This window comes from Nicotiana sylvestris, chromosome 6, assembly GCF_000393655.2.
Source record: "Nicotiana sylvestris chromosome 6, ASM39365v2, whole genome shotgun sequence".
NCBI classification, from domain to species: Eukaryota; Viridiplantae; Streptophyta; class Magnoliopsida; order Solanales; family Solanaceae; genus Nicotiana; species Nicotiana sylvestris.
The window spans coordinates 49,123,290-49,149,217 of NC_091062.1; the positions used below are offsets into that span (position 1 = coordinate 49,123,290).

At 43.9% G+C, this 25,928-nt stretch overlaps 1 protein-coding gene across 1 annotated transcript; it reads left to right on the forward strand.

Annotated features, from left to right (window-relative positions):
- Positions 1-1,715: 1,715 nt before the first annotated feature.
- On the forward strand, positions 1,716-21,129 carry LOC138870580 (uncharacterized). The gene is made up of 10 exons (XM_070148401.1): positions 1,716-1,962; positions 6,863-7,209; positions 8,298-8,472; positions 11,220-11,344; positions 16,371-16,405; positions 16,501-16,587; positions 19,773-19,940; positions 20,304-20,358; positions 20,439-20,594; positions 20,719-21,129. Exons 1-10 carry the CDS (start codon positions 1,716-1,718, stop codon positions 21,127-21,129), a joined length of 1,806 nt encoding a protein of 601 aa, XP_070004502.1.
- Positions 21,130-25,928: the final 4,799 nt, after the last annotated feature.

A 25,928-nucleotide genomic window follows, 5' to 3' on the forward strand; every position in this document is an offset into this window, starting at 1 on the left:
TGCCATTGAAAAAGTCTTGTTTTCAAAAGAAGTTTGTTTTATCTACCCGAACTACTCCGGTTTGATTCTCACAGGGTGCGGGATACGTAGGCAACCCTCATCGGGTCCAACCTCCCCTTTTACAAAAATAGCCAAAAAATGTCAAATTTTAATTGTCAACATAAATAAGTCGGGTGACGCCGTTTTTGGAAAGAATAGCCGAATGTTCCCGAAAGGGACGCCGGAAGGCTGACTTTGCATAAACGGACACTTTTAGTCATTTTGGATTTTTGACCGGTTGACTCACCCAGCTTTAAAATCTTCGTTCCCGAAGTGCTGAAAAGTCGTGTGCGGAACCGGATCTTCCTTTTAATCTGTGGAAAATTAAAAAAATAGTCAATTTGTTGAGTCAAATAAATTTTATTTCTTAATCACCTTAATAAATGTGCAGGATGAGCGCGATGCAAAATGAACTTTTTTCAATAATGACTAAAATCCCTTTCAAGTTGCGGCTATGGTGGGATGATTTAGGTGGTGAAGGGCAAGATGAGGTCAAGAAATATCTAAAAGGTCTTACGGGTTTATTGGAAATCCAGCCTCGGGGGGATATCATAAGAGCTTTGGTCACCTGCTGGGACCCGGCACACAATGTCTTCCACTTCTCCGATTTTGAACTCACCCCGACTTTGGAGGAAATAGCCGGGTACATCGGAAATGCTGAAGTTCCGTTGAGGCAAAAATACCTGGTTGCTCCAAGAGCTGTCACTGCGCATCGGTTTTTAGATTCGTTAAAGATACCTAGGACGGTCCATAACCCAGATTTAGCCGCAGTTTTTTGTAATCCGCGCTTCATATACGACAGATACGGTCATGTCGGAGGATTCAACAACCCGGGTAACAAGTTATGCAGCAAAAGTAACCGTCAGAAATGGGACGAGCATAGACGAGTGGCTTTTATGATAACCTTTTTGGGCCTTTTGGTATTTCCAAGGAAATGCGGAAACATTGATCTGAAAATAGCCGGTGTCGTCAGTACCTTGCTCATTCAAGATGAAAGCACTCTTGCGCCTATGATAGTATCTGATATCTTCCGAGCTCTCACAGCCTGCAAAGCCAAAGGGAACGTTTTCGAGGGGTGTAACTTGTTGCTACAAATATGGATGACTGAGCATCTCTGCCACCGTTCCCAACTCTTGAGTTATGGCTCCTCGAAGAAAACTTGCATAGAAGAGTTCTACACAAGAATCAAGGGGGTCAGTCTACCCGAGGGAGTTACAACATGGACATCATTCTTTCGGACCCTCACCGCCAGCCAAATATAGTGGACACTAGGATGGTTGCCCGTTGATGAGGTCATCCATATGCCGGTAGCTAGGACCCACTTTCTATTGATGGGGCGCAAGAGAATTCAGCCTTATGCGCCATATCGGGTTTTGAGACAACTCGGGAGATGCCAAACAGTGCCACAAGAGGAAGATCTTAGTGCTCAAGTAATTGAGATTAGCCCTGACGGACAGTTCCCTGAAGCAAGAGTCCGTCAGATCTGGAGTGAATGCCAATGTTTAAAAGCAGATACTTGCGTGCAGGATCAGGCCAAAGGCGAAGTGGTGCCAGGATACCTTGCTTGGTACATGAGAGAACTTGAGCACAAAAGGCCGACTAAAAGACCCCATCTCCAGGAATTCGTCAAGGCATTGCAAGAACAGTGGGATTGGTTAGCTAAAGAGCACGAGTACATGGTTGCAATAGAAAAGTTGGAGAAGCAAGTTATAGATCTGAAATTTGAGATAGATTTGCATATCGCTGCAGATGATGGAGAGAAGAGAAAACTAGCTCAGGAAAACGAGGTCCTCAAAGCTCAAATCCAGGAAATGAAAATAGCTACTATAAACCCAAAGAGAAGCCGGGCTGATGAAAGGCTCATAAACGGTCTAAAGAAGAAAGCCCTCGAGTATCAAGAAGACCTGGAAAAATCTGAAGCTGGTCTAGCAAGAATCCAGGTGAAATGGATAAAAAAGGCAGAAGAGCGAGCACGGTCTATGCAACAAATGAAGAGGGACTACGAAAGGAACATCACTATATTGAGAGAAACAATATCCACTCTCAAAGAGCGAGTCTTCAGACAAGCCCGAGATGACATAGCAGATAGGAAGCGCTACTATGATCTAATTGCCCGAACGGAGAAACAGATGAATGCGTTTTAGGATCAACTCCTTTACAATGCTCAAATGTTGGGGACGCGGAATCAACAAATAGAGCGATTGCTTATGGAAAGGGACAGAATCAAGGGAAGAATCGACGATATCGGGCACTACATCACCATAAAGTTCCTAGCTTGTGAGGATATGTCCCGTACCACCTTCTTTGCTTCAATAATGATTTATGTCCACCAGATCATGGAAGATTTGAAAGATTTGCAAAGGGGCCTTCCACCAAATCCGCGGCGAGGTCGAACGACGCCCCGCGGGCGCCAAAATTCAAAACTCTGAAACATTCGTAGTTTGAGTCTGTATTTTCCTTGTCTTCAAAGTCTGTTGTCAGTCGGAGTTTGTATTTCCCTTTTTGGCATAAAGTCTGTAGTATGTATCAAGTCTGTCAATTTCCATTCAAAAAATATTTTGCCTTGTAATAAAACGTCTTCTAATAAAGGTTGAAAAATCCAAAAATGGTGTTTTATTTTCCGCATTTGTGGCAGAACTAATTCCGGTCTGATTCATGCGGGGACATGATACGTAGACAATCCACATAAGATTCGACCACCACTAAAAAGAAAAAGAGGAAAAGGCAAAGTGAATAAAATAAAGGAAAAGAAAGAAATAAAAAGAGAGATAAAGAAAGTTTCAGAAATACTTAAACGAGGCACAAACAAAGTAAGCCGGAATGACGCATGCGGTCGAAGCAAAGACATGTTATAAATGGTTAAACTGCCTAGGAACATTGCGTTCCCCAACGTGAAATTGCAATATGTGTTAAACTCTAACGCTAACAAGTTTGTTGCCCTTCCAGAGATTTCGAACCAGTTAGTTTGTTAGAACGTTTTGGCAGATTACCATTACCAAACAAGATCCAAAGGGCCCGTACTAAAAAGCATGACTAGTTCAGACCAAAGTGTCGAGGATGAAAGGATGGAGAATCAAATGCTGTAGGAAGAAATGGATAAGATGTGACAGGAGATGAAAGAAATCCAGCTGGCCTTAGCTAGGGTACAAAAAGTACCTAACCCTCCCGTTATTCCCACTCTCCCACCAAGACACACGCCGGAATACCCTCCCCCCGGCCCTTCGACAAGCTTCCCCAGTCACCAATACTATCAGGCAAGAAATGCCTATGATCCCCAAGCTTCACAACCCAATCAGAACCCTCTTCCACCAAATGTTCATGTTTTCGTGGCACCCCCACCAGCCACGCTGCAAATATCATCTAGCGAGCCATTGTTTCAGGCTCACAATAACCAATATTACCCCCTTGAACCAACCTTCAAAGCACCCGAGCCCCATACTTATAATACTTACTTCGAGATCTCGGTAGAGACTGAAAAGCCGGCTAAGAGCCCAGAGCAAGACGAAGTGCTTCGAAAGTTTAAAAGCCTGGAGCAGTCCTTCAGGAATATCCATGGGTTAGGCAACCAAGTCAGTGTGGCCTACAAAGATCTGTGCCCATTCCCCGACATTCAATTGCCGGCAGGGTTCAAGATACCAAAGTTTGATCTATACAAGGGGCACGGTGATCCGATGGCACATCTGCGAAGGTTTTGCAATAAGATGAGAGGGGACGGGGGAAAAGACGAGCTGCTGTTAGCTTACTTTGGTCAGAGTCTGAGCGGTTCTGCACTAGAATGGTACACAAGACAAGATCCGAGCAGGTGGTACACTTGGGACGATTTAGCACAAGCATTTCAGGGAACTTTTAGTACAACCTTGAGATCGTCCCTGACCGTCTCACATTGCTGAAACTTGAGAAGAAGCCTGGGGAAAGTTTTCGAGAATTTGGGTTCCGCTGTAGAGAGAGCAGGCAACAAGAGTTGATCCTCCGATGAGAGAGGGAGAAATGGTGGACTACTTTCTACAGACTCTAGAGCCAACTTACTTTGGTCACTTGGTGACGTTAGTTGGCAAATCTTTCAACAAAGTAGTAAAAATGGGCGGTATGATTGAAGAGGGACTTAAGTCCAACAAAATCTTGAGCTATTCGGCGATTAAAGCAACCACTTAGGCTATCCAGAGCAGCAGTCGGAAAGAAGAAAAGGGAAGATGTCGCAACAGTCGAGGCAGGTACTTGGTCCAGATCCAGAGGTCCCCCCCCTCACCAACAACCTAGACACTATCACTCAAATATCCCACACATTCCATACGACCCTCCACAGCCCTACTACCCACCACAAGCCACACTTCTCTGTCCATCACGCTCAAACTTACACCCAGCCTCTGTCTCGCCCGCAATGGCGTGCGCTAGCTCCCTAGAATACATATCCACCTCCACAAAATACATATCCACATCCACAAAACACACATACACCACCAAGGGCCTACAGGAATCCTTCAGGACCAGGTTTCTGTGGGAATCAGACTTTCAGGAACGAAAGGGTGCAGAGGCCGAGAACATTCACTCCGCTGGGAGAAACCTATACTACTCTATTCCACAAATTGAGGCAGTTAGGCCTATTGAGTCCTGTGGAGCCCAAATTGCCAAATACCTTTCCCAAAAATCTGGACCACTCGGTAAGCTGTGAATATTGTTCGGGGGCTCCCGGGCATGATACTGAGAAGTGTTGGAAGTTGAAGACTGCCGTACAAGATCTCATTGACACAAATAGGATCGAGGTCCAGGAGCTAGAGGCACCTAACATCAATCAGAATCCATTGCCGGCACACCATGAAGCCCACATGATCGAACTAGTGCACGAAGGAGGGAAGCTCAAGAAGCCCTCACAAATGGTAATGATGATCTGTTCCAGTCCGAAAGAAAAGTTGATAAGTGGAAAAGAGGTAGTACAGTCAGAAAGGGTAGAAGGCAAGCCAGTGGTGGTGATAGGGAAGAGTTCGTCTGATGTTGCCAAGAATCCAGAGCCGGTCAAAGTAACGGTGCAAGGGATATCAAGAAAGCCAGTAGCCGTGAAGGGGGCATGCATAGGACCAGTTGTTATCAGGCCAGTAATGCAGTTGCCGATAATCAGCTAGAAAGCTGTGCCATGGAGCTACAGTTAGGTAATGGTAACACATAAGGGGAAAGAAGTTGTGGAAGAAATATGTGAGGCACAAGGGTTAACTCGTTCGGGAAGGTGTTTTGCTCCCGCAGAGTTAAGAAGGGCCAATACCGTAGCGACAAAGAATCCAGTTACCGAGGAAGAGGCGGAAGAATTTTTAAAGAAAATGAAGGCATAAGATTAATCCATTGTGGAGCAGTTGAGGAAGACCCTGGCACAGATCTCATTGTTATCGTTGTTGATCCATTCAGATGAGCATCGCCAGATATTGATGAAAATTCTGAATGAAGCCCATGTTCTGGATAAGATCTCTGTGAACCATCTGGAGAAAATAGCAGACAAGATTTTCGAGGACAACAGGGTCACTTTTTCAGACGATGAGTTTCCCGTGGAGGGTACATAATAGAGCCCTTTATTTGACTGTGAAGTGCGAAGACTCGGTAGTCACTCGAGTACTGATTGATAATGGGTCCAGTGCCAATATCTGTCCTTTGGCCACATTGAACAAACTGAAGGTCGATGGTGATAGGATTCACAAGAACAACATCTATGTTCGAGGGTTTGACGGTGGTGGTACAGACACGGTGGGTGATATCATACTGGGATTGACAATTGGTCCAGTTGAGTTCACCATGGAGTTTCAAGTGTTAGACGTGGCAGTGTCATATAATATTCTGTTGGGGCAACCCTGGATCCACGCCGCCAAAGCAGTTCCTTCTACACTACATTAGATGGTCAAATTCGAGTGGGATAGGCAAGAGATCGTAGTACATGGGGAAGACAATGCAAGCGCCGTAAGTAATGCCATCGTACCCTTCATAGAGACTGATGATGATAAGGGGCCATGGGTTTACCAGGTTTTCGATACGGTTTCAGTGGACAAAGTTCCCGAAGGTGAAAGCATCCCACTTCCCAAAATAGCAGCTGCAACTGTCATGGTAGCTTCGGAGATGTTGAAGAACGGGTTTGTGCCAGGCAAAGGTTTAGGGGCTGATCTTCAGGGTAATGTTCAGCCGGTTTATTTGCCCAAAAATCTGGATACCTTTGGGTTGGGGTTCAAGCCTACAACGGTGGATGTGAGACGGGCCCACAAGTTGAAGAAAAGAGTTTGGGTCCTTCCCAATCCAATCCCGCGCCTATCCAGATCATTTGTCAGAGCAAGTATCAGAAAGTTGTCGGTCCCGAAAGTTCTCGGACCACTGATTGGGCCAGATGGAGATTTGAATGAGGGCTTTGAAAGGCTGTTCGTCGATGTCAACATGATAGAAGCTGGAGAAGGGTCCAGTAGATTAGATGTACAGTTTGTGGGGCCTAGGGAAAATATCAACAATTAGATGGCTACTCCCCTTCCTACCCGGAAGGAGTCTTGGTAGTGGGCTCTGATTTTTCTTTCTTGTCTTTTTGGATTATTCCAGGGTTGTAATCCAGTTTTGTTTTGTATTTGGCAAAGTGTGAAACTCTGTTATCCCGTATTTTAATAAAGTGAAAGCTTTTGTTCTTCTTATTTTGTTTTAACTTTGTTTTCTTCTTTTCTCTTTCTGAACAGTTCTCTTTATATTGGTTCTAATGACATGCCATGCACAACGGATCTTCAACCCAGTCTAAAAAATCTATCTGATTCCGAACTAATTGTACAAGAGGTCGATTATGATGATGAATCAGAATACGATGAGGATGAAGGTTTCGAAGAGATAAACAGAGAGTTAAGCCAGTTTGAAGAGAAATCCAAGCCCAACTTAAATGACACAAAAGCCGACAATTTAGGGGATGCAGTTGATATCAGGGAAAATAAAATAAGCATCCACATTGCACCGAATATTAGGGAAGAACTAATCAAAGCACTTATTGAGTTCAAAGACGTTTTTGCATGGTCGTATGATGACATGCCGGGGTTAAACACGGATTTAGTGGTTCACAAATTGCCCATTAAACTGGCATGCCCTCCAGTCAAGCATAAATTGAGGAAGTTCAAAACAGACATGAGTGTGAATATTAAAGAGGAAGTAACCAAGCAGTTGCAAGCAAAGGTTATTCGGGTCACTCGATATCCTGATTGGTTGGCTAATGTGGTGCCAGTGCCAAAGAAAGATGGGAAGATCAGAGTGTGTGTCGATTACCGCAATTTGAACAGGGCAATCCCCAAGGAGAACTTTCCATAACATCCATATCTTGATCGATAATTGTGCCAGACGTGAGATCGGGTCTTTTGTGGATTGCTATGCTGGGTATCATCAGATTCTGTTGGATGAAGAAGATGCGGAAAAGACAGCTTTTATTACGCTGTGGGGGACTTATTGCTACCGAGTAATGCCATTTGGTTTGAAGAATGCTGGGGCAACGTACATAAGAGCAATGACTACTGTGTTTCATGACATGATACACAAAGAGATTGAGGTATACGTGGACGATGTGATCATAAAATCCAAGCATCAGGAAGACCACGTAGCAGACCTAAGGAAGTTTTTCCAAAGACTTCGAAGGTACGATATTAAGCTCAACCCGGCCAAATGTGCATTTGGTGTTCCATCTGGAAAGCTGTTGGGATTCATTGTCAGTCGGCGAGGCATTGAGTTGGACCCGTCAAAGATCAAGTCCATCCAAGATTTGCCACCGCCGAAGAACAAGACAGAAGTAATGAGTCTGTTGGGAAGGTTGAATTATATCAGCAGGTTTATTGCTCAACTCATAGCAACTTGTGAACCCATTTTTCGGCAACTGAAGAAAGATGCTGCGGTAGAATGGACGGCAGAATGTCAGGAAGCATTTGACCAAATCAAAGGATATTTATCAAATCCACCTGTGTTGGTTCCACCTGAGCCGGGAAGACCGTTAATTCTTTATCTAACGGTCCTAGAGAATTCGTTTGGCTGTGTACTGGGCAACACGACATTACAGGAAGGAAGGAGCAAGCCATCTATTATCTCAGTAAGAAGTTTACAGGCTATGAGGTTAAGTACACTCAACTCGAGAAGACATGTTGCGCCTAACTTGGGTGGCCCAGAAATTGAAGCAATATCTGTCATCATATACTACTTATCTCATTTCACGCTTGGATCTACTGAAGTATATTTTTTTTCAGAAGCCTATGCCCACAGGAAGATTGGCGAATTGGCAGATATTACTCACAGAATTCGACATCGTCTATGTGACGAGGACGACCATGAAGGACCAAGCATTAGCTGATCACTTGGCCGAGAATCCTGTTGATAAAGAATCTGAGCCCTTGAGGACGTATTTCCCTGATGAAGAAGTGATGCAAGTAGATGAGTTGGAATTATCTGAGGAACCAGGTTGGAAGCTCTTCTTCGATGGAGCCGCAAATTCGAAAGGAGTTGGAATAGGAGCGGTACTTATTTCTAAAACAAGACATCATTATCCTGTTACGGAACAACTACGTTTCTATTGTACCAATAACATGGCTGAATATGAGGCATGCATTTTGGGTTTACGATTAGCTGCAGACATGGATGTCCAGGATGTTTTGGTCTTGGGAGACTCGGACCTCCTGGTGCATCAGATTCAGGGTGAATGGGAAACAAGGGATTTGAAGCTCATACCATATTGACAATGTTTGCACGATCTGATCAAGCGATTTCGATCAGTGGAGTTCAGACACATCCCAAGAGTTCATAATGAGGTTGCCAATGCTTTGGCCACCTTAGCATCAATGTTGCACCACCCAGATAAAATTCATGTTGACCCATTGCATATCCAAGTTCGTGATCAGCATGCTTATTGCAACATGATATAGGAAGAAATGGATGGCGAGCCATGGTTTTATGATGTCAAGGAATACCTCAGGATGGGGATATACTCGGAACAGGCCACCGGAGATCAAAAGAGAGCCATTCGGCGATTGGCAAATGGATTTTTCCTCAGTGGGGGAATGTTGTACAAAAGAACACCAGATTTGGGATTGCTGAGATGTATAGATGCTAGTCAAGCCACGATAGTTATGACAGAGGTACATGTTGGAGTTTGTGGGCCACATATGAGTGGATATGTATTGGCGAAGAAGATTCTTCGAGCAGGGTACTATTGGCTCACTATGGAGCGTGATTGTATCAGCTTTGTGCGGAAATGCCATCAGTGTTAAATACATGGAGATCTGATTCATTCTCAGCCGACAGAATTGCATACAATGTCAGCACCATGACCATTTGTCGCTTGGGTCATGGATATCATTGGACCCATTGAGCCAGCAACATCCAACGAGCATAGGTTCATTCTGGTGACCATCGATTATTTCACTAAGTGGGTTGAAGCTAAAACTTTCAAGTCGGTAACCAAGAAGGCAGTGATAGATTTTGTTCACGCCCATATCATCTGTAGATTTGGAATCCCAAAGGTGATCATCACGGATAATGGTGCTAATCTTAACAGCAATTTGATGAAAGAGGTATGTCAACAGTTTAGGATCACACACCGTAATTCCACCCCATATCGTCCTAAGGCGAATGGCCCAGTTGAGGCAGCCAACAAGAACATAAAGAAGATATTGAGGAATATGGTAGAACGGTCCAGGCAATGGCACGAAAAGTTGCCATTTGCATTATTGGGATATCGCACTACTGTCCGCACTTCAGTAGGTGCAACTCCTTATTTATTGGTATACGAAACTGAAGTAGTAATATCGGCGTAAGTTGAAATTCTACCCCTTCGGATTGTCGTTGAGGCTGGGATTGATGATGATGAATGGGTCAAAGCCCGATTGGAGCAGTTGAGCCTGATTGATGAAAAGAGATTGGCAGCAGTATGTCATGGCCAGTTGTATCAGAAGAGGATGGCAAGAGCATATAATAAGAAGGTGCGTCCCAGGAAATTTGAAGTAGGACAGCATGTGCTAAAATGAATCTTGCCACATCAGGCCGAAGCAAAGGGCAAGTTCGCTCCGAATTGGCAAGGGCCGTTTATTGTGACCAGAGTGTTATCCAATTGCGCTTTATGTTTAATAGATATCGAAGGGAAATACGTCGACATGGCTATCAATTCTGACGCAGTTAAGAGATATTATGTATGATTTCTTTTGATTGTAATTGTTGTCTGTTTGTACTGGTCATTTATCGGAGAATGAAATGATGGAGGCAATTCTTTCTTCTATCCAAACAATTTAAACTTTGCTTCCCCTTTTGAGCCTTATTTATTCTTTCATGCCCCTCTTTTGGAATCAGTAATGAAAATGAAAGAAAAAGAGAAGAGAAAATAATGATAATAAAGACAAAAGAAAAGTCACAAGAAAAACAAAGGAATTGGGAACTACGTTTGACCTGATTCCTCAATAAGGATACGTAGGCGCCTCACAGCTCGGTCATAGTATAACAAAAAAAAATCCCCAAGCAAGAAAAACTGGGGCAGATGTTGTGTTTATAATTTTGGGAAAGAAAGTTGATTCCAAGAGTTGTAATGTTTTACCCATCGAAATTATTTTGAACCTTTTACCCTTTTTCTTTTAGCCATACACAAAAACCCATATCGATGTCCAAAAAAGACCTCCCGATCAGTATCCGAAAAGTGCCAAGTCATGCGAACGGAAGTCGGGAATAACACTCTTATCCCTAGCAGAGAAGAGGATCATAAGTTGGAAATGAATTGGTAGCCGAAAGAATCCCCAGCAGAGAGAGTCATATCGGTAACACTCCAATCCCCAGCTGGAAGAAAAAATAAAATGAAATGAGAGAGTCTTATCGGTGAAAACCTCCATAGGCACCATAAGGCGACGTAAGTTGAGAGAAATAAAACGAGAGAGTCTTATCGGTGAAAACCTTCACAAGCACCATAAGGCGACGGGAGTTGAGAGAAATGAGAGAGTCTTATCAGTGAAAACCCCTCTAAGGGCACTATGAGGCGACAAAACAAGATTGGCGGAAAGGATCCGCATTTGGCAAAGAGTTGAGTGCCTATTTATCCCCTGCAAGATGAGGCCGTCCGAAAGATTGATTGATACAAATAGACTGGGTTGATTAATCCAGAATGCATGACATGATCGTTGGGATCGGTTATATTATTCAGATAAGTTGTTTTCTTTCCTTTTCCCCAGCATTTGTTCAGAAAGATTTCTTCTTTTTCTATCTTTGCAAATCATCACTTCTTGGTCTAAATACTTTATCTCCCCAGCAGTTCGTTTTTGAAAAGGAATTTCAGAGCTTATTACCAATTGCCAAGGTGGTGCAAAAACACAATGTGGATAGGACGGGCCAAAGATAAGGCGACAAAGCGAAAAGAAGTTTGTCGCAAGACCAAATGATGAATGGGTCTAGATTCCAAGAGGACCGAATTTCCAGGGGAAGTTGGAGAAAAATAGAAAAAACAACAGTTGAAAAGTTATGGATCAAAATTCCAAGAGGATCCCCAGCAGATTTGCGAGATGCAGGAACAACTCCGATAGATTATCGACCAAGTTCCGCGATGGTCGGACAACACAGAGCGGGGAAGGAAGAGAAAAGAAAAACCACCCCAGACAGGAATATCGTCCCCAACAAATAATATCATCCCCAACAAGTTTTGTAATAAAGTGCAAAGCAGGGAAAGGAAGAAGGGAAAAACCATCCCCAGCAGTAGTGGCACGACCACTCACCACGTTTTAAACTAACAAATTTTTCTTTGTCTTGAAGCAGGGGAAAGGAAATGTTATTGACAGCGGGAAGACATGGCCACAAAGAAGATTATCAAACTGGGGCAGAAAATTTTCTCTCATTGCGAAATTTTTCTTGAAATCAGATAGCCACTTGGGGAAGATGGAAGATAACACAAGTTTTGAAGGAAGTGGAATCCCTTGCAGTTTACGGGAGAAGGCAATACAAGTTTTAAAGAAAGAAATCTTGGAAGAAGCAAGATAACTCGAGTTTTAAGGGTAGTGGTCTCTGAATTAGTGCCATCCCCACCATTGTTAAAAGGAGGGAAGTAACTAGTCTTAAAGAAGGAAGATAATTCCCCAGCAGTGTTATCCCCGGCAGAAGTGAAAACACCAGTTTGAGGGAGGTAGTTCCAGTGGAAGGAAAGCACCAGCTTTAAAGGAAGTAGTCTTTGAAGAAGGAAAATAACATATTTTTTAATAAAACACCGGTGTTATCCCTAGCAGTTTTCAGAGGAATGAAACACCAGTTTAGAGGGAAGCAGTTCTAAAAAAGGATAATTTCAAGTTAGAAGGAAAATGGTTTAGAAGGCAGGAAGGAGCAACAACAATAAAATGCATTTTTTAGAAGCAGTTGAAGTCAGGAACCCGCCTGGAGAATGGAGGTATTACATTTTACGAAATAGTCGAAGTTAGGAGCCCACCTGAAGAACAGAGGTGTTATATTTTCGAATTGTAGTTGAAGTCAGGAGTCTGCCTGTAGAACGGAGGTTGTTATATTTTCAGTTAAAGAAGTCAGGAGCCCGCCTGGAGAATGGAGGCTGATTTACATTCAAAATTGTTGTTGGAGTCAGGAGCCCGCCTGGAGAATGGAGGCTGATTTACTTTCAAAATTGCTGTTGGAATCAGGAGCCTGCCTGGAGAATGGAGGCTAATTTATTTTCAAAGTTGCTATTGGAATCAGGAGCCCGCCTGGAGAATGGAGGCTGATTTATTTTCAAAGTTGGAATCAGGAGCCCGCCTGGAGAATGGAGGCTGATTTATTTTCAAAGTTGATAAAGTCAGGAGCCCGCCTGGAGAATGAAGGCTGATTTACTTTCAAAGTTGTTGTTGGAGTCAGGAGCCCGCTTGTAAAACGGAGGTTATTATAATTTTAATTCAAAGAAGTCAGGAGCCCGCCTGGAGAATGGAGGTGTTATATTTTTAAGAAGTTGATGCAGTCACGGGCCCGCCTGGAGAATGGGGTGTTATATTTTTAAGAAATTATTGAGGTCAGGGGCCCGCCTGGAGAATGGAGGTGTTATATTTTAAGAAATTGTTGAGTCCAGGAGCCCGCCTGTAGAATGAAGGTGTTTATTTTAAAAAATTGGTGTTGAAGTCAGGAGCCCGCCTGGAGAATGGAGGCCGTATTATCTTTTAAAGTCAAGTTGGAGTCAGGAGCCCGCCTGTAGAACAAAGGAGTACACATTCAAATTGAAGTCAGGAGCCTGCCTGCAGAACAGAGGAATACATTTCATGATCAAGCCAGAAGTTAGTAATGTAGAGGGTTACAACAAAAATACCCCCCCAACATGAATCCCATTTCAGAAATCTGAAAGAAGACTACAAGAGCAAGTCGAAGATAGATAAGATTCTGTAATCATTAGTCTAGTCTAGCTTTTTGTTTTCTTTCTAGCAATGGTGTAATAAGGAGGTCGGAAAGCAATAGTAACAGCATGCAGCAGCAGTAAAAACAAAGATGATGTCCCATAGTAGTCCCAACTACCAAAACTTTCCGAACTACATTAACCTGATTCCCTTCTAGCCAGGGATATGTAGGAAACCTTTGAAGCAAAGGTTCGGTTAAATCTTTTCAAAAATGCTTCACACGGAGTATTCCATCGGGCAAAAATCACTCGTATCCGCTCACTTTATCTTTGCACGAAAACTCTTTGTGTTTCGGACAAAGAGGGGCAGCTGTGAGCACGTGAATTTTGCCCTATGAGAACTACTCCCAAAAATTCAAAATAAAATGGTTTTGTGTTGTTTGTGATTTATTTGTATTTTGTCTGTGCATGTTTATTTCTACTTTAATTAAGAAAAATACAAAAATATGTGTTGCATGTGCATTTAGGATTTAATTTTACAATTTAGGACTTAATTAAACAGTCAAGTTTGTTTTACAAAATGAAAAATCACAAAAAATATGTACTTTGCATTTTTTGCATTTAATGTCCGAATTGTGTGATTTTATCTTTATTTGATATTTAATTTCGTGTGATAGCTAGTATTAAGAGTTAATGTTTTAGTTAATTGTCAATTTTATAATTTAATTAGGATTTTTAGTTGAAAAGGAATTAAAAGAAAATGAAAGGAAAAAGAAGAAAAGAGTGAAAATTGGGCCAAGTTCAATGCAAAAAATCAGGCCCAAATCACCCATAGACCAGGTCCAGTTGGCCTAGCTAGTGACATCTTAAAACGACGTTGTTTGGTCACTATTAATCAAGGCCGTTGGATTAAATCGATCCAACGGATGATATTCAATCTCCCTTACCCATTCCCGAACCCGACCCGTTACCCGGATCCAGCCAACCCCCCCCCCCCACTTAGACCAAACGTTGCCATTTCCTTTAAGTAAATTGATCCAGGCCGTTGATCGTGCTTGATCCAACGGCCAGGATTAAACCACCCCCTCCGTATATAAACCCAACCTCTCACCTCACACCCCCCTAAACCATACCCTTGTTCATCGTCTCCTTCAGAGACCAACCAAACGACCCTCTAAACCTTAGCCACCCTGAAACCCTTTCGCCTGAAAGCTCACGACAACAACGCCGATGACCATGAAACCAACACCCCTAGAGCACCTAACCACCCTCTCCACGAATCCCTTACCCGTTTTGCTTGAATCAGACTGTAGCTTCTCGAATCTTCAATCGAAGATTCGAGCAAAACTTGAAACCCACACCAACCAGTCCCAAACTCACACCAAGGCACACCCTGACCACCCTCGTTATGAATCTGTTAACCGTTTGCCTCGAATCAACCTCCAACTTCTTGAATCTTCAATCGAAGATTCGAGCAGAACCTAAACCTACCCCAACCAGTCCCAAACTCATACCAGATATCTCCCTGACCTCCCTCGTCACCAAACCACCATTGGTTTGGTTCGAATCAGACCAGAACTGTTCGAACCCCAAATCAAACCCCCAAGAACCCTAGAAAGCCAAAGGTTGAAGTTTGTCCGAAGAAAAGGAATTTGGGTGTCCAGTGGACCTTAGTCGAAGTGTTCTCAGTTGAAAGCACTCGATTAAGGCCCGTTCGACCTCAAAAGGTTCCGAGTCAGAGTCCAAGTCAGGATCGTCTAGTCTCCGAGTTCCTGAGGTATTTTCCTTTTCCTGTTTGTTCCATTTTTGTGTTTGTTTATTCTGTTTACTTTGTTTAAGTGTAGCTTTATTGATTTTTTCAGTTTTGTAGATTGATTCTGTCTTTCTTCATCAGACCTTTTATTTGGTCCAATTTTATCATTGCTTCTGTTTGTTGTGTAATCGATTGAATAAGTGTCGTCGATTAGTCCGGTAGGTTTGAGTGTTAGTTTAATGTGATAGTAGTTTAATTTTGGTTTTGATTTCATGGTTCATTCTAGTCTGTTTCCCCTCCTGCTTCGTTTTTGTCCTAAATGTTGTGTTGAAATGAACCTGTTGGTATAGTTGAACTTAGAACTAAGCCTGTGGGTATATTCAGTTCGTCACATTGTTTTGAATTGCTTGGTCATTGGCAATATTTTGAATTGCTTGGTCAGTCGAACTGCTTAGTCACAACTGTTATTTTGGTTATCACCTGAACCTGATGTGTCATGCCCTGTAAGGGTGTTCTGAGTCATTAAAAGCCTTGGCCTTTATTTTGTTGCTATTTGAATCAAGCTTAAGCAATTGATGAATCGAATCCTACTGTTTAGGGTCTGAAATGAATCTGACATTGGTTTGAATTCAGTGTTGGTATGATAATGTCAACTAGATAGTAGTGAGTCATAAGGTTGCATTCAGAACTTAGGAGATTTGGTTATAGCTGTAATTTCAGGGGCTTTAGGAGGGTATTTTGGGGTTTAAAAGGTATGAAAATGGCTTAAGATGAGTGGGCTAACAGTAGGGTACTAAAGTACCATTAAACTAATGTAATTGTTTAGTGCTAATGGGGAACAAAACATAATGGTGAGGGGAAGGTTTAAAGTAAATGGATTAAGAAATAGGTGCCCATACCTATTTGAATTTAAATAAAGAAAAGACAAGGGTAGTGGGGAACAAATGAATTAAAAAGAGGGAAAACATAATATAGTGGGGTTTGAGAGATGATGGGCAGAATTAGTTTAAAAATTCTGCCTAAAGTGCTTTTGAGAGTTGAGGGGCAGGCCTGCTTTGGGGGTTATATATAGAGTCATTTTAGACATAGGGAAGGGCCTACAAAATCTGAAGAGAGACCCGGAGAGAGAAAAAGTCAATTTGAGAGAACATTTGTGAGTCTTGAATCAGTTCTAAGAGAAAGTTTAAGAGAAAGGATACTGTTCCATTGAGTTCTAGGCAGAATTTAGATACCAAGCACTGATTCTTGCCCCTTTTGATTGTTGAATCTATTTGGCAGTCTATTGATTCTGTTTCTGAACTTATCCGAGCTCAGTTTGTTCTATTTTGGGTGTATGTATTGTTGTTGGTTGACAAACCCATTCTGGTTTGTGGTTGAGTGTTATTCTGGTTTTAAAACTGGTTTTTAGAGCTGTTCTGAATCCCATTGCTGCTGTATTGTCTGTTGCTTACCTGCTGCTGACTTCTCCTTCTTCCTGTCCTGTTTTCCAATCCAGGTACATGTTGAATCTCCACATCATGTAGAGTTTGGCTGAAATAAAATGAAATGGAAACCTAACTTCATTGGAAAACTTCAGTAGCTACTATATCTTCTTTATAATTGAATGTAATGGTTTGAATTGTAATTAGGACTGTTTGCTTAAGTAATTTGGAATGGCTGAATCTACAGCTTGTAATATACTGCCTTTGAACTGCTTCGAACCAATTCAAATTCGTGACTATCTAACTGCAATTCAGTACAATGGGTGTATGTGTAGTTTTGTGTTCATTTATGTTTAAAAAGAAAAGTCGGAAACAGTTGGATTTGAAATCGAGTTTGATGTCCAGTTGAGCATGTATTGTATTGAAGTAACTCATATCATGCAGATTAGTTCTTAATATATAGGTGGTAACTGGCGTTGGTAGAAGTGTATGACCAATAGTCTAATCCTTGAAGGCTTGATATGCAATCTTGTTGCCGAACTCAAAGCTACCTCTTAATTTTCTCTTTCACCTTTAGTAAAAATGGACAGTAGTTAAAATAATCTAATCTTAAAACCATGTTATGTTCATTTGAGTAAAAGGACGTAGTAATTTCGATGGATACTTGATTTGATTCAATTGAAGCTGCGTCGGTCTAGTGGTCAGCCTAATTCCATGCCATCTGAGCTTTAGCGCTTTAACGAATGGCCCGGGTTTTACCTTATTTGTATACTCGCATGGTCCTGGGCCAAAGACTACGTTGGGCCGGCTTTTGGTCGTGCCAATTCACATTTTCGGGCTTATCCTTGAGCCTTGAGACATATTTGGTTTACAATTATTGTTTTAGGCCCTTGACAAAATCGACTAGCATTTTTCCTTAGTTTTAGAGACAAATTAATTAGAAAATTTTAGTTCACTTAAGGATGGACCTATAAATGAAATGAGACGAGCCTCGCTAAATAGAACACATAAGTCGCGGGGCCCTCATCAAATGTATATTTGAAATACTTAGATTCCGAGGCGAGCCGTTAGCGAATTTCACGGTCTTCCCCAAATAACCACGCGTAGTCTCTTTAGGCGCGTACTTTAATAACATTGCCTTCTTAAACCCGGGTGCACATTTATGTGACCCAAATCCAAATCTCAACAAAGTCGAAATGTGTCTCTAATCATGGGTACATTAATTGTGACGTGGTTCGAGATGCATTTCCACGACGTTGTAAATTCTTTTAAAAATAATGAGTGAGACGAGCCTCGACAAACAAAAGTATACAAGCTGCGGGGCCCTCTATACGTGTTGGTAAAATTACTTAGACTTCGGGATGGGCCGTATAGCAAAATTTCACGGCCTTACCCAAAATAATGATACGCTAGTCGCATTAGGCACGCCTTTAATAATTTACTTTCTTAAACTCGGGTGCACACTTATGTGACCCAAATCCAAATCTCAACGGAGTCGAGACGTGTCAACAACCACGGGTGCATTGATGTGACGTGGTTCGAGATGCGTTTTCACGACGTTGCAATTCTCGTTGAAAAAAAATAACAATAATAAAAGCGGTAAAAAGTTTAAATTTGCACATAGGTTCAATATGAATTAAAATCAGATAACTAAGACAAATATGATAGTTGAGAGACCGTGCTAGAACCACGGAACTCGGGAATGCCTAACACCTTCTCCCGGGTTAACAGAATTCCTTACTCGGATTTCTGGTTCGCGGACTGTAATACAGAGTTAATCTTTCCTCGATTCGGGATTCAACCGGTGACTTGGGACACATAAATCTCCCAAGTGGCGACACTGAATTAAATAATAAATCCCTTTTCGATTGTCCTTTAATTGGAAAAACTCTCTTTATGTCCCTTCACGGGGGCGCAGGTGAAAAAGGAGGTGTGACAACAGATAGTCTCCGCGTTTCCTAGAATGAAATGATAGGAAATGATGTTGTATCGTCGTCTCGAGGCCATTATTGTCGTGATATCAACTGTCTAAGAGCATTAAATGCCATGTCCCAGGGAACCGTGCAGGGTCGCCGTCAAATGCGGTAATCGAGAAACCTTTGAACTACCGTAAGTTCGTCTCTTTTGCTTCCCCAACGGTTCCTATAAATGCTCTAATTGCTAGATACTCCCCATCTTCACCCTTCCTTCAGGCTCATAAATCAGAATTTCCGCTATTTGATACCTTTACATATTTTCTTCTTTTTACGGAAAGATTTTATCATTTTCCATGGCCAGGACTTCTAGGACGGTCCCTCGACGGAATGATACTGCGTCGTCGTCCTGATTTTCTGAGGGGGAAAATAAATCGGTTCCTACTTTAGAGCAATGGACCACTCCCGATATTGACAGGTCGAATGATTTCAACATCGATACTCCCTCGTCTATACCGGGTCGATGTAAGCACGTATCTCGATATGTTAGCGTCGTGACCAATGCTGACAAAGTGAAGGAGGACTGCCGATGGAGCAAGGCAGCGAAGGTAGAAATTCCTGACCACAGCGACAACATCACCAACTTCAAGGAAGGCTTTCTTTACATATACACTTACCCATTCACCCTAGGTCCTGATAAATCTATCGAATCTCCTCCTTTGGAAATCGATCCGGTTATCCTTGACTTTTGCGCTCAATATCGAGTGTCCCTCGGTCAGATCTACCTGTCCTTTTGGAGGATCGTGTTGATGCTCAGGCACTTCACCGAAGGGGTTACAGGTGAGGTTTTTACCCTCACCCATTTGATCAGATTGTACTGCCCTCAACTGTATCGAGGCTTAATCAAGCTTCTACAATGGTCCAAAAAATCTTTCTTCACATGTGTTGATGAGGGGAAGGATCGGGGATGGATGAGCAGGTTCATTCGAGTGAGGACCTCGAATATCATCCCGGCCCGGAGGATGCCCTTTCCAGAGCGATGGAACGATTGACGTAAGTGAACTTACCTTTAGCCACTTATCAATTATTCTTTTGTTTGTCACGATGACCCTTTTGTGCTCTCTCCAACTGCTGCTTAGCATCCCGAGGCGGTCCCAGATCTGGCCGAATGGATCAGGTATTTGGATGAAAGGTTCCCGTATTGTCTCTAGTCTTGGATCGTCATGGCTAAGGAGCATTGGGTGGCTAAGAATCATTGTGAGGTTTCTTCACCGCTCGTGCTCCACCTTTTGTGTTTCCTTCCGAGATTTAAGCAACGGCGTATCGCGTTTACTATGTTGGTGCAGTCCTTGGAGAGAATATGAAGATGAGGCCTTGGGGCCTGACATGAACAAGAAAAGGAAAGGCAGGGTGGCCACTGCTTGTCCTGATGAAACTGCTGCCCTAACATCCGGGTTGAACCCTGATGTTGAGAAGGAGGACAAGGATAGAAGTTCGTTGAGGAGGAGGATGAGGTCCAGCATGAGAGATTTACAAGTGCCCTAGTCGAAGGCTGTTGAGACTGGGACAACTGGGTCTGGCAGGGCTAAGGAGCCGGGGGTCCTCGAAGAGAACATTGATGTAACTTCGAATCGCGCGGCTGGATTTGATGTGGCTTCTGCTAGCAGGACCGTTGGTCTTGATGGGTTGGGGTTTGGGACTTTCCAAGGACATGGGCCACTATTCGGAGAAATTAGCGACCCGAACAATCTTATTCAGAACTTCCTAGTCTCATCATGAGAGCTGGGGGATGCCGAAGGGATAATCAGCGCCACGGTTGGTACTCCTTTCAGAAGGGAAGGCTTCATTGACAACATTTTTGATACGGTAATCGACAGAGCTGATCTCGATGTTTCTGGCGTCACTAAAGAAGCGAAGAAGTCCCTGCAGCAGGTGATAATATTTCCTTGAGCGTTTCTTTTTGTTCCCGGGAATTATTCGTCATCTCTCTTAACTTTCTCGTCATGCCACAGTGTAAAAAGATGTATGATCATGCCATCCTTCGGCTTCATGGGGAACTTTCTTTCCATGAGAAGGAGCGTAATAACATTGCTTTGAAGCGTGAAGACTCGGAAGCACGTGATTCTCGGGGAGATAAAGAGTTGAGGGAGCTTCGGGCCTCTTTGAAGGCGACTCTTTAGGAGAAGGCCGCTCTTGCTGCTCAGGTATTTTGCCTTGCTTACACCTGCCCTTTTACTCCGTATCAACACATGTTCTATATTCACATATTCATCGTCTTGCCTTTCTTTGTAGGTCGAGCAGAGTAGCTCACGGATTAGTCAGTTGGAAGCGAATATCTCTGGGCTAAAGGAGCAGAGCGAGATTGTGACCGGGGAATTGGCGACATCCCGGGGCCTTCTCTCAGACACTCGCAGAGAGATTGCTACTCTGGCCGCAGCTAAGTCTGAGGCTGATCTAGATGCTACTGATTATAAGGAGGATGCGGCTACAACGCATGCAATGGTTCGTGATATATCCTTGGCGGCTGGGCAGAAACTAGCACGAGCTATCGAGCATGCCAAGGCAAAGAGGGAGGTCCTGGAAGAACTCGAGGCCAGAGGCGTCGAGCTATCTGCCGACCTGGAGGAGGCCTGTGTGATGGAGGGAATACTGGCGCCTATGATTGTCCCCGATGGGGGTGAAGATGATAGTGGCGAGGAGTAGTCTCCGGGCCTTTTTTTGTATGCCTTCTTTTTTTTGTTTCATGTGTTCTCCCTCCTGGGAGATGTATAGTGTAAAAAGGTGTTTTTCATTTTTGTTAATGCATGAAAGGAGCTTTCCTTCTGCTAGTCCTTCTTGCTGCTTTCACTCTCTCCCCCCTTTTTTTTTCTTCCAAGAATCAAGCGTTGGCCCTTTGGAGCCTTTTCGTAGGACGGGCTAGGGGCCCCGAGACTAGCCATGTCACAAGGTTGAGTCGATGGCTCCCCCGAACCGATATTTGCGATGTCAGGGGTATCCCCAGATCCCTTGATTTTATGAGTTATGTGGGAGCCTGAGATGATTCTGCCGGTGCACTCCTCAAGGAGAACATGGCATTAATGCGACCAAAACTAATTGGCCTTCTTGGGCAATTGAGCAGTTGTTGCCTGGCCCCTATATATTTATCTATCCGCCCTTCAAGTAGCGATTTTGTAGTTGTTTGATAAGCCTATTTCCTCTGTAGAGCCTGGCACTTTGTGCGAGTCCCTCCACATCTTTGATTCAGGGAGTTCTTGCCTGTATCCTCCTCTTCTTCTCCTTATTCCATCGTGGCCATGGCCGATGCTTCGACACCTAATTCTTGGATGAAGGGGATTCCTTCCTATGTTCCACCTTTGGTTGGCGCCAGTGGCCCTCTCCTAATATCTGGGGAGCGAGGCCCAGAGTGTTCTGCCTCGAAGAGGGTCGCCACGCCAGGGAAGCCTCCCAATGTTCCGGGCAATCGAGAGCACGTGTCGAGGATTATTTCATCGGTGATGGAGGAGAAACTCAGGACGATCAAGAGAGAGTGCAGATGGGGGAAGGCATGATTCTACAAGTACCTTCCCCCGAAGAGAGTGTTATGATGTATGTTGAGGGTTTCTTGAGCGTGTATACCCATGTCCTCGTGCCAAGTTCCCCAGACCGATTCGTGCTCAATTTCTGTCGAAGGCATCAAGTAACATTGGTGTAGATTCATCCCTCTCTCTGTAGGATAGTGTAGTCGATGAGATATTTTATTGATAAGGCCGGGATAAAGTTTACCCTTAGTCACCTCATAAGGTTGTACTGGCCATTACTTTACCGGGGCCTAGTTGCTCTTCAGTGTAGCTCCACTCGAGCTTCTACAATCGGCAACAAGGAGGATGAGGACCGTGGATGGATGAGTCAGTTCGTTCGAATCCGAAGGACCAACATTATTCCCGGAGAATTTTTACCGTTTCCTGAGAAATGGACTCCGCACGTAAGCATTCTATTCGAACTGTCTTTTTCTTCATATGAGGCTAGCCCCATAACGATGTCTTCTTGTCCTTTGTTTACAGCAACTCATTGGTTTCCCGGTGAGGTTCCTAATTTAGCAGAATGGTCTTGTAGACTGGTAGCATGCTGGGCTCATGATAGGCGCCGCTGGCGAGGTCTTTCAAAAGGGAGATGGGAGGCGAAGCATTATGGAGGTGCCCGGCATTCCCCCCCTTTTAGGGACGACTTCCTTTTTGCTGATTTTCCCGATTCCTCTGTTGCAAGTGCTAAGAGTTCATTCGAGGCGAGACTAGATTCCCCGAAGGAAGAGGAGAGATTACTGGTCCAGGGATCAAGGAGCGTTGACAAAAGGAATGGTGATCCGTGGTGCGAGAAGGTTTGCAGTGAGGTGCCTTCTCCGCAGCAGTTGAGGGGAAGCGATTTGGTCGGCCAGCAAGCTTCCTGGATTGATGCATTATCGGACATTGCTTTGGCCCTTGGCGAGGCTCATCATCTTAGCCTTCCTGTGAGTTTTCGGCCATGGTAGGGATGTTCTGTCTCCATGCTCCTTTCTCCACCCTTTACTCACCCGACTTTTCTTCTTCAGGCCTTTGTTAGGCTCAAAGCCATGCTGCTTTGTTGCGAGGCCCCGTTGTGGGAGGCTCGAGAAATGGAAAAATATATCAAACATCTCTGTGCGGCAAAGGAAAATGAGCTCGATTTTTTACGGCGTGGGGCGAACCAAAGCCGCGCCCAGGAGGCCCTCTTGGAGAAACAGGTATCCTGCATTCCGTGCTGGACTTTATTCCCCTTTTTGTTCTGCAGTCTTTTACGAGTTGCAGTTTCAGTTTAAGGACAAGGCGGATAAGCAGGAGCAACTCTGGGGCGAGGTCGGCAAAGCCAAACGTGAATTCACTGAGCTGCGAGCGCATTTTAGTGCCCATTCTGAGGCCAAAGAGAGGGCTCAGGCCGCAACATCTGCTCTTGAGGTGCAAATTCTGGCCACTTGGGAGAATGATTCCTCCACTCGGGCGAAGATTATCACGAGACTCGCATCCGAGATATCAAGGGCAAAAACCGAGATGGTGAAAACCCAGACCGAGGTTGTAATGAATAATACCAGGGCAGGGCAAAAAATGGCAACTCATTCAAGGAGTGCCACTGCAGCTAAGGCTGAGCTGAAGAAGGCCCTCAATCGTGCAAATAGTAGCAGGGAGTATGAGAGGTGCAGATCCCGGAGGGAGACCCTCGAGGAGATTCATGCCAGAGGCTTTGATCTTTCGGAGGAGATCGGACAAGTCAAATGAGAGGAGTTCGATGCCAAGTTCCTGATATCTGATGATGAGGATGATGAGGAGGAGACCGCCGGGCCGTAGCTACCGGAAAAAGGGGAACGAATATTCCCTACCTTCTTTGTTGTGTATATATATCTTTCATTATACGACGTAGGTCGAGATTGCACCTCGTCATCAATATGTAGTAATAAGAGGGGAAACCTCGAAACTTGTATCTTCTGTATTTCTGCTTGTTGGAATTTCCACTGGGTTGATTTGATCCTGGATTTGCCCTTAGGCTTGCATGCTCCAATTGTCTTCGAGTTCATTCTCCGTGTTGGGGTTCGACTCGAGCTTAATATGCCCTCAAGTTTTGCATTTGTTTGGGCTGGCAATGATGGATTTTATTTCCTGCCCTTGGGTGTTTTGCAAATTTTGGGTCCAGTCTCCGAGTCGCATTGCGATCCAAGCTATAATCGACCCTTGAACTACCTTGAGTTTTTGGCCGGCGACAGTGGCACTTATGCCGTTAGACCTCTTAGTATATGGCCCGTAGGCTTGCATAGTTAACTATTTTGGATTAGGTCTCCGAATCGGGTTACGATTCGAGCTCATTTTAATCCTCAAGATGTCAAGATATTTTAGCTGGCGACAATAACTCTTACGCTATTTGGTCGTAGAGACCTTTCAATATGAGGCCCATAGGCTTGCTTAGCTGGCGACAATGGCTCTTACACTATTTTTGCTTTTGAGCTTTTTGTAGGCTTTGTTTCCGCTCGTTAAGGTCTTTTTATAGTATTTTTGCCTGACCCGTCGTCAGTTCCAGAGGAATCTCGATTTCAAGTCGTTGTCAGCAATGTTTCGAGCACCTCATAAGGTTCATATCTCATAGGTCGAGTAGATCGATGCTCTTGCGATTTGGAGCTGCCATGGTCAGAGCTTGTTTTTGCTTGTTGAGGGAAGCCTGTTTTAACCGGTTCTTTCCGAAGTATATTCGGAGTAGTGGCCTACGATTTTTTAGCAACAGTCGAGCGTCCTCGAGTCGCATTATTTTGGCTGTATCAGTCGTTTTGACCGTAGTCATATGTGTTTGGCCGTAGCAATTTCTGATCCCTAGTGATAGTTTAGGCATCTACATCGAGGGTATGCCCTTTAGGGATTCTTACGAATGCGATGTATAGCCTAATCATCAGGATTTTCATGCCTATTGAGGTCTTAGAGTTTCATACCTGTTGAGGTCTTACAATTTGTCATGCTTATTGAGGTCTTACAATTTTTCATGCCTATTGAGGTCTTACAGTTTGTAGAATAGATCTGGTTATGCCGAGGCTGCCCACTAGGCGTCTTACAGTTTCGGGTTTTCCAGTTGTATGGCGATTAACAGTAGTCTCCGAGTCATCAAGTTTGTGTAAGCTTGAAGACAGCTTCTCGTGAGCTCGGAGTTGCCCTCTAGGGGCTTGATGATCCCAGAGTTCCGACCCTGGGGTCATGCAAGTTGTCAAATCGCTAAAGCTAAGTCTCTGAGTATATCAGGACTCATTTGATGGAGAAACATTTGCCGCAAGTATGTCTAAATCACCTTTCCCGAAATATGAAATGCCGAAAAGGTATTCTTTATTGCTTGGCGTAAATATATGCTGTAAATACATATTGTCCCGTTGTTGTGAGCTCAGCCCGCATGGGTGCGGCTCCTCTGATATCTGATCCTTTTACCTGATTGCGTTTTGGAACTTAGCCTGCCATATATTGGCCCTTCCGAGGGAATGGTGCCCTTAAGAGGAGGTCATCGCACGTCGTCCGACTGTAGAAGAAAGGACTGCGATCTTGTCGGATCATTTTCTTGGGGGTACGTTGCTCCGCTAATAATCTTGCTGGCAGGACCTTTAGGTCGGAAACCTAGTCGAGGAAAGAGATCTCAGTGGGTACCGCGAAGGCCTCGAATCTCCGAGTGGAGTTTATAATTTCTGAACGCCTCGACTGCCTGCCTGCATGTAGGTTAGTAAAAGGAAAGAAACAAACAAAGGAGCGGAGTAGTCCTTCCTAGCTGTGGCGTGTGTAGGCGATGCTTTTGAGGTCTGGTATGTTCCTGCTATTTTGAGGCACAAGACTTAATGCAGCCTTCTACCGCGTTCAACCAGGCTTGGCCGAAGATGCGGTTCTGCTTACCCTTTGATCCCATCGAGGGTAGAGGCGTTGATGCCGGCGGTGGGTCATATGGTGAGGGATCTCCTCTCGTCGCGTGTAGCTTTTTGTCGAATGCCTTTGTCCCAC